General features: G+C 39.9%; 2 protein-coding genes across 4 annotated transcripts in view; both read right to left on the bottom strand.

Moving 5' to 3' along the window:
* The window catches only part of LOC112624646 (UDP-glucuronosyltransferase 2A1), a 63,259-nt gene extending 62,803 nt beyond the window's left edge, over positions 1-456 (bottom strand). For both annotated transcript variants that reach the window (XM_025385471.1, XM_025385473.1), the window contains exon 1: positions 394-456. The gene's annotated coding sequence lies outside the window, so the exon portion shown is untranslated. The remainder of the gene's footprint in view (positions 1-393) is intronic.
* Positions 457-12,110: 11,654 nt separating this feature from the next.
* LOC112625376 (gamma-aminobutyric acid receptor-associated protein-like) lies at positions 12,111-12,966 on the bottom strand. Of its 2 annotated transcripts, XM_025386647.1 has the most exons (2): positions 12,724-12,958; positions 12,111-12,632 (listed from the first exon to the last, which is right to left on the bottom strand). In XM_025386647.1, exons 1-2 carry the CDS (start codon positions 12,893-12,895, stop codon positions 12,403-12,405), a joined length of 402 nt encoding a protein of 133 aa, XP_025242432.1. In that variant the 5' UTR covers positions 12,896-12,958; the 3' UTR covers positions 12,111-12,402. The 2 variants fall into 2 exon arrangements, with proteins under 2 accessions (XP_025242432.1, XP_025242433.1); XM_025386648.1 differs by having other exon boundaries at positions 12,111-12,966.
* Between the last annotated feature and the right edge of the window lie 750 nt (positions 12,967-13,716).

Genomic DNA, 13,716 nt, shown 5'->3' with positions numbered 1-13,716 from the left:
CTTGTCTTCACCATATGTCAGTATAAAGTTTCTTATTTGTTACTTTATGTGTCATCTAATGAAGGAACAAACAACTCTCCACTGGTAGGAACAAGAGGCATGAGAAGAACCCCTAAAGAGGACTGTGAGTTCACACTTAGACAAAACTCTCAACTTACTGCTCTGTCCACACAGTTCCCTCAATATCTGTAAAATTATTTTGAAGTATAAAATCTGGGAGAAAAATCCCTCAAATTATAAATTAGAACTAATAACACTTTCATGGGTAAGCAATGAAACAAACCAAAAGCTAAACCAACCTTTCGATGATTGATATTTCTTTAAGAAGAAAATGGAAAATAAATTTAAACATACATTTTATATTGATTATCATGAAGTTTTCTAGTTTCTTACCTGAAGTTTCCTGAAGGAACGTTAACAGCACTAATTTGACATTAAGGAAGAAGCTGAATGTAAATAAATCCTAGGTGAATAAGCATAATATAATCAGTAATATGATCTTAAATGGAATAAAGATTACGTAAAGTCGTTTATACTTAACATTTTCCACCCACTACACTGTGAAGCAGATTAACCTTTTGTCAAAGGTGTAACCTTCTATTGGTTCCCTAGCAACTATTTGCCCTGAATTTTGCATTTACTCTCATGATCTCTGCCCCTACCCCCGCTAACCAAGTATGTCAGGATATATCTAAAATAAGATTGACAATAATTAGTAATCTTGAGATTGTTATGAATAAGTATGAGCATTTAATGTCCCTCAAACGCATGAAACAATTATTTTTATTATGATGATGAAAAGAAATTTTAAAAAATTAAAATGTCTTTTTTATTTATTTATATATTTATTTTCCTGATTCATGATGATGAAAGTGGGTGGTTTAATTGATCTTTGCCATAAAGAAGACAGTAATTTAGATCATGAAATAACTTTTTTAGAGTTGCACACCTTCATTATGCACCATCCTTGAGGAAGAAAATTACTGCTGTTTCTTTGTGTAAATATTTTGAAGTAGCAAAAAAAAAAACAGTATGTTTTTTGGCATAGTATCCTAAATATGTCATATTTAGCAATAACTAAGCATTGAGATAGAACATCACCATTTGTTGTTTTTGCTGATAAACAAACTTATGGAAATGTGGAAATAAATTTCATACAGCTAATAAGTATGGCATAGTCCCGCAGAGACACAATTTGTGTGATAACATTAAAGAGGATATAAAGGAGAACGGTGGAGGCCCCACACAAGTCTTTAAGTTCACATCAGCTTGGATTGCATACATCTGACTACAAATATTCATCAGTTTATGGAGTACAAGTTCAATCTTGATAAAAGAGAAGTAATGTGTGTGCTTCATATAATGATTTCTCCATTTTGAATAGCTAAAATAATTAACTTCTCAGCTAAATAAAATGAGTCTTCATGCAAATATTTCAACATGAGCCCTCAAATGGAAACTTTTCTGAGTCTTCTCACTTATAGTAATATATCTTTTGCCTTCACACTTGTAACACAGCATGTGTGTTAATTTTTTTGATTACCATAGTTTTCACTCAAATCTATTTGATCATACTCTATTTATTTCCTTTTTATAATCCCAATCACAAACACACACACACACACAAACATACACACACACACACATTCCTTTGAAGCCAAATAATTGATAACTATTTAAAAAAAATTTCTGTTTGGTTTTCTGTACTGTAAAATTCATATCAAATGTATTAACTGTAATATAAAAGTTTTTGTTTTTGTTTTTGTTTTTGTTTTTTTGTTTGTTTGTTTTTTGCTTGTCCAAGATTTTTACTTGTTACAAGTGGTTAAATTTCTATCTAGGACAGAATGAGAAAAGCCAGTAACTTTGAAAATATTGAACAGCATGATTCCCAACTTGACAAAGGAGAGACTCAAAATAAGAAAAAATCGTAATGAACACTGGACACAGTAGGCCTGAAGACTTCCTATGATTCCAATACATTTCTAGGTGTAAAAGATCACTGTTATTCTACTCATCCTCCCATGAAGACTGACAAGCAAAGACCTGACTAACTCTGTGACAAGAAAACAGTTTAAATTGGTGAAGCTTTTCTTGGAAATGACTCATTTTACCCAATTCAATGACAGCAATTTTCACCACTTAGAATTAATGAGAAATACTGGATAAACTATCATCAACTTCAAGGTTAGCCAGTAAACTTCTTTGAAAAACAACAATGTTTCATACCATGTATGATAATAATTTTTATCAATGTTTAAAAAGCATTTTGAAAAATTCATGTCAAATATTTTCTTTTCATTTTAATTTCTGAGTTATTTTTCCTATGTGTATCAGTTGTTTATTGCTGCAAAAAGAATCCCTTCAGATTTAGTAGCTTCAACTAACAATCACTTTATTTGCTGCCAATTTTGGGGGTGAGAAGTTTGTGCTGGGTTCAGTTGGACAGTTCTACTGATTTCCCTGTATACACCTCATGCAGCAAAAGTCATCCTGGGGGCTCTATGTGATGGTTAATTTTTGTACCAACTTGGCTGGATCATAGTGCCCAGATATTTGGTCAAACATCATTCTAAATATTTCTGTCTAGGTGTTTTGGGAATGAGATAATATTTTACAGGATCATTCTTCACAATGTGGGTGGGCCTCATCCAGTTGGTTGAAGGCCTTAATAGACAGTAATTGACATCACACCTAAATAAGAAGAAATTCTGTCAGCAGACTGCTTTTGGACGCAAATTGCAACTCTTCCCTGAGTCTCAAGCCTGCTGTTCTACCTTGCAGATTTTGGACTTATCAAGCTTCCACAATTGTAGGAAGTGTTTCCTTAAAATAAATTTACATCTCTCTCTCTCTGCATACATACACATACACACACACACACTCACACACACACATCCTCTTGGTTCTCTTTCTCTGGAGAACCATAACGCAGTCCACTTAGACAGATTGTCTAAGGTGGCTTCACTTAAGTTTTGGATGTCGACTCTTGCCCTCACTCTCTTGAAACAATGTTCTTAGACTCTCATGTAAAGAAACTCCATCTAGAGGTCAGAAGATGGAGACCATCCTGCCTAACCTCGTCTCTACTAAAAAAATACAAAAAACTAGCCTGGCGTGGTGGCGGGCACCTGTAGCCTCAGCTACTTGGGAGGCTAAGCCAGGAGAATGGCATAAACCTGGGAGATGGAGCTTGCAGTGAGCTGAGATTCAGCCACTGCACTCCAGCCTGGGCGACAGAGCGAGACTCCATCTCAAAAAAAAAAAAGAAAGAAAGAAAAAGAAAAAGAAACTCCATTTAGCTGTACCCTGGCATTGTCTCAAAAAAGTGAGGATAATACCTGCAAGCTTTCTTAAGGATTATGCCTTGAAGTCATATTTTACTTCTGTAGAGTTCTATTAGATCAAACAAGTGACCTGGCCAAGCCTAGGGTCATAGTGGGAGAATTTTGAGGACCATATGGCAAACAGCCTACCACACGATACATTCTTAAATGGCTTCTCAAATTTTACATTGTTGTGAATGATTCTCTTCCTGTGATTAATTTTATACACATTACTTCAATATAAATTTTATCTCATTGCATTTTCAGTTTTTTTTTTTTGTAATTTCACATTTATGGTGTACTTACAATATTCCATGTGCTATTCTGCATATTTTATGTACATTAATTCTTACAACAACCTTTTGAAGTAGGTAATATTATTTTTTCCCATTTTCAGATGAAAATGCCAAGGCATAGAAAGCTTATATAACTTGCCCTGTATCACTCAGAAACTTAATGTCACAGCAGTACTTAAATGTATACGATCTGACTACAGAGTATGCATGCTTAGTCATAATGTTATTAAAAGATCATTTGTGATGACTGAGGCATCATGGCAGATGGGAAGCAGGACTAGATTGCAGTTCCAGACACAGCAGGAGACAGAGGCTTGCACTGTGAATTTTAGCTCAAGATGGACTGCAAGAGCAAACCAGTAATTCTGAGAGGACCCACAGATCTTATGATGAAAGCAGACTGTTTCTTCAGGACCCAGGAGACACCCCAAATACTGTGGGTGTCCCAACTGCAGAAATTGTAAAGGGAGACCCTTCTCTTCTCAACACACACCCCCACTAGAGAATCTGAATGTCTGCTTGTCAGGGAAGTTTTTGACTTTATCTGGAGCTGAGTCAAGTTAGAGAGCTAAGTCAAGTGAAATACAGTGGTAGGAGAAATAGCAGAAAGGCCCTGGGAGCTCGCTGGGTCCCCCAAGCAGCCCATACCTGCCTGGCACCACAGGGATCCACTGGGAGGTTCGCCAGAGAAGTAGGGGGTAAATACCACAGGCAGAAGGAATTCTCTACCTGAACTTTGTAACAATTTGAATGGGGCATGAAACCTCCTGGCCAGTACCTGGAGGACGGCATGAATCCAACATGCAGACTTCACAGACGGGGGCAAAACTAAAGCGCTTTTCTTTGGCAGCTGGGAGGTGGAAAGTCTCAGGCAAGTTTTCAAGTGGGTCTCATCCTCCACCTGGAAACAGACTCCAGGTTGTTGAGGGGAACATGGTGGAAGTTAGACTGGCCCTTCACTTTGCATGAGAGCTGAGTGAGGCCCATGACTGCTGGCTTTCCCCCAGTTACCTGACAAGCTACATGACTCAGCAGAGGCAGCCCTACTCCTCCTAGTGTGTCTGGAATTGGTAGGTTCTTGGTCTCACTGACTTCAAAAATGAAGCCACAGACCCTTGCGGTGAGTGTTACAGTTCTTAAAGATGGTGTGTCCAGAGTTTGTTCCTTCTGATGTTCAGATGTGTCTGGAGTTTCTTCCTTCTGGTGGGTTCATGGTCTCACTGACTTCAGGAGTGAAGCTGCAGATGTTCACGGTGAGTGTTACAGCTCTTAAAGGTGGTGCATCTGGAGTTGTTTGTTCCTTACAGTGGGTCATGGTCTCACTGGCTTCAGGAGTGAAGCTACAGACCTTTCATTGAGTGTTACAGCTCTTAAAGGCTGCGAGGACCCAAAGAGTGAGGAGTAGCAAGATTTATTGTGAAGTGCAAAAGAGCAAAGCTTCCACTGTGTGGAAGGGAACCAAAGCAGGTTGCCACTGCTGGCTGGAGTGGCCTGCTTTTATTCCCTTATCTGGCCCCACCCACATCCTGTTGACTGGTCCGTTTTACAGAGAGCTGATTGATGTACTTACAAACCTTTAGTTAGACACAGAGTGCTGATTGGTGCATTAACAATCCTTTAGCTAGACACAAAAGTTCTCCAAGTCCCCCACTTCATTAACTAGACACAGAGTGCTGATTGGTGCATTTCCAAACCTTTAGCTAGACACAGAGTGCTGATTGGTGCATTTCCAAACCTTTAGCTAGGCACAGAGTGCTGATTGGTGCGTTTCCAAACCTTTAGCTAGACAGAAAAGTTCTCCAGGTCCCCACCTGACCTAGAAGACCATCCAGCTTCACCTCTCAATGGCACTCACTGTGGGACTTTGTGGCACCTAGCCCGGGCACTCCAGCAGCCCAGAGAGAGCTTTTCCCCCTGATCAAGCCCCATAGGCACCCAACTGCTGTGCTGAGTGTGGGGCCCACCAAGCCCGTGCCCACTCAGACCCTACACTGGCCCACGATCACCCGCAGCCCCGCTCCTGCTAGTGCCTCTCCCTCCATACCTCCCTGCAAGCAGAAGGCGCTGGCTTCAGCCTCTGCCAGCCCCAGAAAGGGGTGCCCACAGCACAGCAGTGGGCTGAAGGGCTCTTCCAGGGCAGCCAGAGCAGACACCAAGGCCAAGGAGGCACCAAGAGCAAGCGAGGGCTGCTAGCACATTGTCACCTCTTTACTAGGTACACAACTCCAGTGACCTGGAAGTCTCACTCCCATCTCCAACAGCAGTCACAGCAAGACCCGCCCAAGGATACTCTGAGCTCACACAGGCCTATACCACCGCCATCTGATGGGCCTTCCTTATCCACCCTGGTAGAAGAAAACAAAGAACATTTAACCTTGGGAGTTCTGGGGTCCCATCCACTGTTGGTATCTCTTCACACTACTACAGCTGATGTGTTCTGGAAAGTGCCATCTCCTGGCAGGAGGCCAAGCCGCACAAAAATAGATCATTAAACCACCAAAGCTAGGACCCTCAAAGAGGTCATTGCACCTTCTGCCACCTCCAATGGAACAGGCGCTGGTATCCACAGCTGAGAGACTCATAGATGGTTCACATCACAGGATTCTGTGCAGACAACCCCCGGTACCAGCCCAGAGCTAGGTAGACTCACTGGGTGGCTAGACCCAGAAGACCAGAAGAGAGACAACAATCATTGCAATTGGGCTCACATGAAGTCACATCTACAGGAAAAGGGGAAGAGTACTACATCATGAGATCACCCCATAGGACAAAAAGAAATCTGAACAACAACCTTCCGCCCTAGACCTTCCCTATGACATAGCGCACACAAATGAGAAGGAATCAGAAAACCAACCCTGGTAATATGACAAAACAAGACACTTCAACAACCCCCCAAAATCATACTAGCTCCCCAGCAATGGCTCCAAAACAATAAGAAATTCCTGACTTACCTGAAAAAGAATTCAGGAGATTAGTTATGAAGTTAATCAAGGAGGCACCAGAGAAAAGTGAAACCCAAGGCAAGGAAATCCAAAAACATGGTGCAAGAATTGAAGGAGAAATATTCAATGAAATAAACAGCTTAAAGAAAAAAACGATAAAAAATTCCAGAAACTTTCGACAGACTTTTAGAAATGTGAAATCCTCTGTAGAGTCTCAGCAATAGCACTGAACAAGTAGAAGAAAAATTCAGAGCTCAAAGACAAGGTCTTTGAATTAACCCAATCTAACAAAGACAAAGAACAAAGCCTCCAAGAAGTCTGGGATTATGTTAAACAACCAAACTTAAGAATAATCAGTGTTCCTGAGGAGGAAGACAATTCTAAAAGCTTGAAAAACATGTTTGGGGGAATAACTGTGGAAAACTTCCCAGGCATTGCTAGAGATTTAGACATGCAAATACAAGAAGCACAAAGAACACCCAGGAAATTCATTGCAAAAAGATTTTCACCTATGCACATTGCCATCACGTTATCTAAAGTTAAGATGAAGGAAAGAATCTTAAGAGCTATGAGACAGAAGCACCAGGCAACCTATAAAGGAAAACCTATCAGGTTAACAACAGATTTTTCAGTGGAAACCATACAAGACAGAATGGATGAGGCCCTATCTTTAGCTTCCTCAAACAAAGCAAGTATCAGCCAAGAATTTTGTATCCAGCAACACTAAGCATCATATATGAAGGAAAGATTCAGCCATTTTCAGACAAACAAATGCTGAGAATTCACCATTACCAAGCCAGTACAAGAACTGCTAAAAGGAGCTCTAAATCTTGAAACAAATTCTGGAATCACATCAAACAGAACATCTTTAAAGCATAAATCACACATAACCTATAAAACAAAAGTACAAGTTTAAAAGCAAAAACAACACCACCAAAAAAATAACCAAAGTACACAGGCAACAAAGAACATGATGAATGCAATTGTACCTCACATTTCAAAACTAACATTGAGTGTAAATGGCCTAAATGCTCCAATTAAAAGATATGGAACCTCAGAATGGATAAGAACTCTCCAACCAACTATCTCCTGCCTTCAGGACACTCGCCTAACACATAAGGACTCACATAAACTTCAAGTAAAGGGCTAGAAAAAGACATTTCATGCAATTGGACACCAAAAGCAAGCAGGGGTAGCTATTCTTATATCAGACAAAGCAAATTTTAAAGTAAGAGAATTTAAAAGGCACAAAGAGGATCATTATATAATGGCAAAAGGTCTTGACCAACAGGAAAATATCACAATTTTAAACACATATGCACTTAACACTGGAGCTCCTAAATTTATAAAACAATTACCAATAGACCTAAGAAATGAGAGAGACAGCAACACAATCATAATGGGGGACTTTAGTACTCCACTGACAGCACCAGACAGGTCATCAATACAGATAATCACCAAGGAAACAATGGATTTAAACTATACCTTGGAACAAATGGACTAGATAGATAGATAGGTAGATAGATAGATAGATAGATAGATAGATAGATAGATAGATAGACAGAACATTTCATCCAACAATTGCAGGATGTACATTTTATTCAATAGTGCATGGAACTTTCTTCAAGTTAAACCATGTGATAGGCCACAAAACAAGTCTTAATACATTTAAGAAAATTGAAATTGAAGTTTGCCTGTTTGCCTGGGTATCAGCAGTAGAGGCTGCAGAACAGCAAATATTGCAGAACAGCAGATGTTGCTGTCTGATCCTTCCTCTGGAAGCTTCATCTCAGAGGGGCACCTGGCTATATGAGGAGCCAGTCAGCCCCTACTGGGAGGTGTCTCCCAGTTAGGCTACTCAGAGCTCAGGGAACCACTTGAGGAGGCAGTCTGTCCATTCTCAGATCTCAAACTCCATTCTGAGAGAACCACTACTCTCTTCAAAGCTGTCAGAAAGGGACATTTAAGTCTGCAGAAGTTTCTGCTGTCTTTTGTTCAGCTATTCCCTCCCCCAGAGGTGGAGTCTACAGAGGCAAGCAGGCGTCCTTGAGCTGCGGTGCGCTCCACCCAGTTCAAGCTTCCTGGCTGCTTTGTTTACCTACTCAAGCCTCAGCAATGGCAGACACTCCTCCCCCAACCTCACTGCTGCCTTGCATTTTGATCTCAGACTGCTGTGCTAGCAGTGAGCAAGGCTCTGTGGGTGTGGGACCCTCCAAAGCAGATGTGGGATATAATCTCCTAGTGTGCTATTTGCTAAGGCCATTGGAAAAGCACAGTATTAAGGTGGGAGTGTTCCAATTTTCCAGGTACTGTCTGTCACAGTTTCCCTTTGCTAGGAAAGGGAATTCCCCGACCCCTTGTGCTTCCTGGGTGAGGTGATGTCCTGCCCTTCTCTGTGGGTTGCACCCACCGTCTGACAAGCCCCAGTGAGTTGAACCTGGTACCTCATTGGAAAAGCAGAAATCACCCATCTTCTGTGTCGCTCATGCTGGGAGCTGCAGACTGGAGGTGAGGGTCCTGACTGTTAGAAGGAAAACTAAGAAACAGCACATCCACACCAAAATCCCATCTGTATGTCACCATTGTCAAAGACCAAAGGTAGATAAAACCACAAAGATGGGGAGAAACCAGAGCAGAAAAGCTGAAAATTCTAAAAATCAGAGTACCTCTTCTCCTCCAAAGGAATGCAGCTTCTCACCAGCAACAGAACAAAGCTGGATGGATAATGACTTTGACAAGTTGCAAGTTGAGAGAAGAAGGCTTCAGACGATCGGTAATAATAAAATTCTCCAAGCTAAAGGAGGATGTTTAAACCCATTGCAAAGAACCTAAAAACCTTGAAAAAAGATTAAATGAATGGCTAACCAAAATAACCAGTGTAGAGAAGTCCTTAAATGACCTGATGGAGCTGAGAACCATGGCACAAGAACTACCTGACACATGCACAAGCTTCAGTAGCTGATTGGATCTAGTGGAAGAAAGGGTATCAATGATTGAAGATCAAATGAATGAAACGACATGAGAAAAGAAGTTTAGAGAAATAAAAAGAGTAAAAAGAAATGAGCAAAGCCTCCAAGAAATATGGGACCATGTGAAAAGACCAAATCTATATCTGATTGGTGTACCTGAAAGTGACAGAGGGAATGGAACCAAGTTGGAAAACATTCTTCAAGATATTATCCAGTAGAACTTCCCCAACCTAGCGAGGCAGGCCAACATTCAAATTCAGGAAATACAGAGATTGCCGCAACTCCAAGACACATAATTGTCAGATTCACCAAAGTTGAAATGAAGGAAAAAATGTTAAGGGCAGCCAGAGAGAAAGGTTGGGTTACCCACAAAAGAAAGCCCATCAGACTAACAGTGGATCTCTTGGCAGAAACTCTATAAGCCAGAAGAGAGTGAGGGCGAATATTCAACATTGTTAAAGGAAAGAATTTTCAACCCAGAATTTCATATCCAGCCAAACTAAGCTTCACAAATGGAGGAGAAATAAAATCCTTTACAGACAAAAAAATGCTGAGAGATTTTGTCACCACCAGGCCTGCCTTACAAGAGCTCCTGAAGGAAGCACTAAACATGAAAAGGAACAACCAGTACCAGCTACTGCAAAAACATGCCAAATTGTAAAAACCAACAGTGCTAGAAAGAAACTGCATCAACTAATGAGCAAAATAACTAGCTAACATCAAAATAACAGGATCAAACTCACACATAAAAACATTAACCTTAGATGTAAATGGGCTAAATGCTACAATTAAAGGACACAGACTGGCAAGTTGGATAGAGTCAAGACCATCACTGTGCTGTATTCAGGAGACCCATCTTACCTGGAGACACACACATAGGCTCAAAATAAAGGGATGGAGGAAGATCTATCAAGCAAATGAAAAAAAAAAAAAAAAAGGAGGGGTTGCAATCCTAGTCTCTGATAAAACAGACTTTAAACCAACAACGATCAAAAGAGACAAAGAAGGTCATTACATAATGGTAAAGGGAACAATTCAACAAGAAGAGCTAACTATCCTAAATATATATGCACCCAACACAGGAGCACCCAAATTCATAAAGCAAGTCCTTAGAGACCTACAAAGAGACTTAGACTCCCACACAACAATAATGGGAGACTTTAACACCCCACTGTCAACATTAAACAGATCAATGAGACAGAAAGTTGACAAGGATATCCAGGAATTGAACTCAGCTCTGCACCAAGTTGACCTAATAGACATCGACAGAACTCTCCACCCCAAATCATCAGAATATACATTCTTCTCAGCACCACATCACACTTATTCCAACATTGACCACATAGTTGGAAGTAAAGCACTCCTCAGCCAATGTAAAAGAACAGAAATTATAACGAACTGTCTCTGAGACCACGGTGAAATCAAACTAGAACTCAGGATTAATAAAAGCACTCAAAATGGCTCAACTACATGGAAACTGAACAACCTGCTCCTGAATGACTACTGGGCACATAATGAAATGAAGACAGAAATAAAGATGTTCTTTGAAACCAATGAGAAAGAAGACACAACATACCAGAATCTCTGGGACACATTTAAAGCAGTGTGTAGAGGGAAATTTATAGCACTAAATGCCCACAAGAGAAAGCAGGAAAGATCTAAAATTGACACCCTAACATCACAATTAAAAGAACTAGACAAGCAAGAGCAAACACATTCAAAAGGTATCAGAAGGCAAGAAATAACTAAGATCAGAGCAGAACTGAAGGAGATAGAGACACAAAAAACCCTTGAAATCAATGAATTCAGGAGCTGGTTTTATGAAGAGATCAACAAAAGTGATAGACCACTAGCAAGACTAATAAAGAAGAAAAAAGAGAAGAATCAAATAGACGTAATAACAAATGATAAAGGAGATATCACCACCGATCCCACAGAAATATAAACTACCATCAGATAAAACTATAAACACCTCTACACAAATAAACTAGAAAATCTACAACAAATGGATAAATTCCTGGACACATACACCCTCCCAAGACTAAACCAGGAAGAAGTTGAATCCCTGAATAGACTAACAACAGGTTCTGAAATTGGAGCAATAATTAATCGCCTACCAACCAAAAAAGGTCCAGGACCAGATGGATTCACAGTTGAATTCTACCAGATGTACAAAGAGGAGCTGGTACCATTCCTTCTGAAACTATTCCAATCAATAGAAAAACAGGGAATCCTCCCTAACTCATTTTATGAGGCCAGCATCATACTGATACTAAATTCAAATTAAGATACGGAGGCCATTATCTTTACTACAATTAAACATGTGTTTAGAGGTATAGATGAGAAAAGTTAGACAAAAGAAGACAATCTGTTATGTCAAAAATAGAGAGGGAGAGGTAATTTATCTTTACTTGCAGTTCATATTGAGGAATATTTGGAAAACTATTATAAAGTTCAAGAGAGTATATAGAGGAAAATAATAAGGTATAAAATTTAAATTGAGATATGTGTAGAATTTTATACAATAAGAAAGATAAATTGTTCTCAATCCAATAAAAAAGATAAAATAAGCATAAATTTTTTTTTTTTTCAGCTTGGTGGTTTCCTCTTTATTGATGTGCCTCCTACCTTTCCCCCCACAATTTCAGTCCCTTCCAACTACCCCCAAAAAAGAAGGTAGTGAAAGGAAGGGATTGCTGGCGTTCTGAGCCCCTTGGGCAGTCAGAAAGGGAACAGAAACCAAAACAATCACTGGATGTGACAGAGACTGACAATCAAGAAGTCTAAAGCAGGATGGGAAAGGCGGGCAGAGAAAGGGGAAGAAAGGAGAAAGGAGAGGTACAAGATGCCAACTCTACCATTACCCCTCCTAAGAGAGGCTGGAGAAAGAAGTGCTGGTCCTGAATAAGGGAGGTGGTGTTTGAGCTTGAAGGAGGAGGAGGTCAAGAAAAGGGGGCCACCTCTCTCTTTGTAGAATGAGACCCCCCTCCAGCTCAGGGACAGCAGCTTCACAGACCGTAGACACTTTCGTCACTGTAGGCAATGTAGAGAAAGAAGTCTTCTTCATGGTGTTCCTGGTAGAGCTGACCCATTGTGGCACTGGTGGGTGGAATGACATTGTTGACAAAGAAAAACAAGGCATCCTCAGCTCGGAGATGAATTCGCTTCCGGATCAAGAAGTAGAACTGACCAACTGTGAGATCAGAAGTCACCAGGTATTTCTTTTTGTCCAGGTCTCCTATCCGAGCTTTGGGAGCCTTTTCTACTATCACCGGCACCCGGTCCGGGTATTTCTTTCGGATTTTCTCGCCCTCAGAGCGGCGCTTCTCGAACGGATGCTCTTCTTTGTACACGAACTTCATCCTCCCGGGAACCGGGCTGGACCGGGCTGGGCTGAGGGAACCCGGGGGGGCCGGGACGGGGGGCGGCGGCGACGGCCAAATAAGCATAAATTTAATAAAACATATACAAAATCTATATGAGGAACAATTTTAAACACTTTAGAAATACACAAAAATAATCAGTTTTTATTAAATTACTGATTTTCTTCCAATCTTCTTTAAATTCTAATTTTCTTTTCTTTTCCATTTTCATTCTCTGTACTTAGAGCACTCAAAGAGTATTGCTTATAATATAGTCTGTCAATACTACTTGATATTTGGAGATATGTGATAATGCAATATGGTAAAGAAAAAATAAAAATTAAGGGTAATATTTGCATCTGTACTTATTTTAGCACAGTCGGAAAAAATCCCTGTGCTTATCAGGTGGCATTTTTGTATTCTACTTATCCAGTATATGAGGTTTTAAAACTTTGTCAATTCCTATAGAATATCAAATAAGAGGAAAGCTAAAGTTCAGAACAATGGTCTTTGACAGCTAACCTGCCTTCTCATTTGGAAAAATAACAAGTAAATGTTTTCCTTTTTTCCTTAGGAAATTCTAGCTGATTTTATAGCTAGTAAATTAATCTTTGGTATCCTTATCTCCTCCAGAAACAACCATGCAAATATCAAGCCATGCAATAAGAACAACAACAACAACAAATAATAATAATAATAAATAAATAAATAACCTTGGTATTGGGTTCTCCATTTTTTTTCAAGACATTAAATTTTGTATTCATTTAAGAATATTTCACAAGAGATGGAGCAAGAGGGTGGAATAGAAACTTCCATCGATA

The sequence above is a fragment of the Theropithecus gelada genome, chromosome 5 (genome assembly GCF_003255815.1).
Source record: "Theropithecus gelada isolate Dixy chromosome 5, Tgel_1.0, whole genome shotgun sequence".
Taxonomy (NCBI): domain Eukaryota; kingdom Metazoa; phylum Chordata; class Mammalia; order Primates; family Cercopithecidae; genus Theropithecus; species Theropithecus gelada.
Note: the sequence above shows the minus strand (reverse complement) of the source record. Positions and strands in the feature narration are given on the sequence as shown.

What these genes read in the sequence shown, in the direction of transcription:
- LOC112625376 (XM_025386647.1), bottom strand. Translation starts at nt 12,895, where the DNA reads ATGAAGTTCGTGTACAAAGAAGAGCATCCGTTCGAGAAGCGCCGCTCT. An exon ending in GACTTCTGATCTCACAGTTG is followed by an intron (nt 12,633 to 12,723) that starts GTCAGTTCTACT and finishes TCCACCCACCAG; the next exon opens with TGCCACAATGGGTCAGCTCT.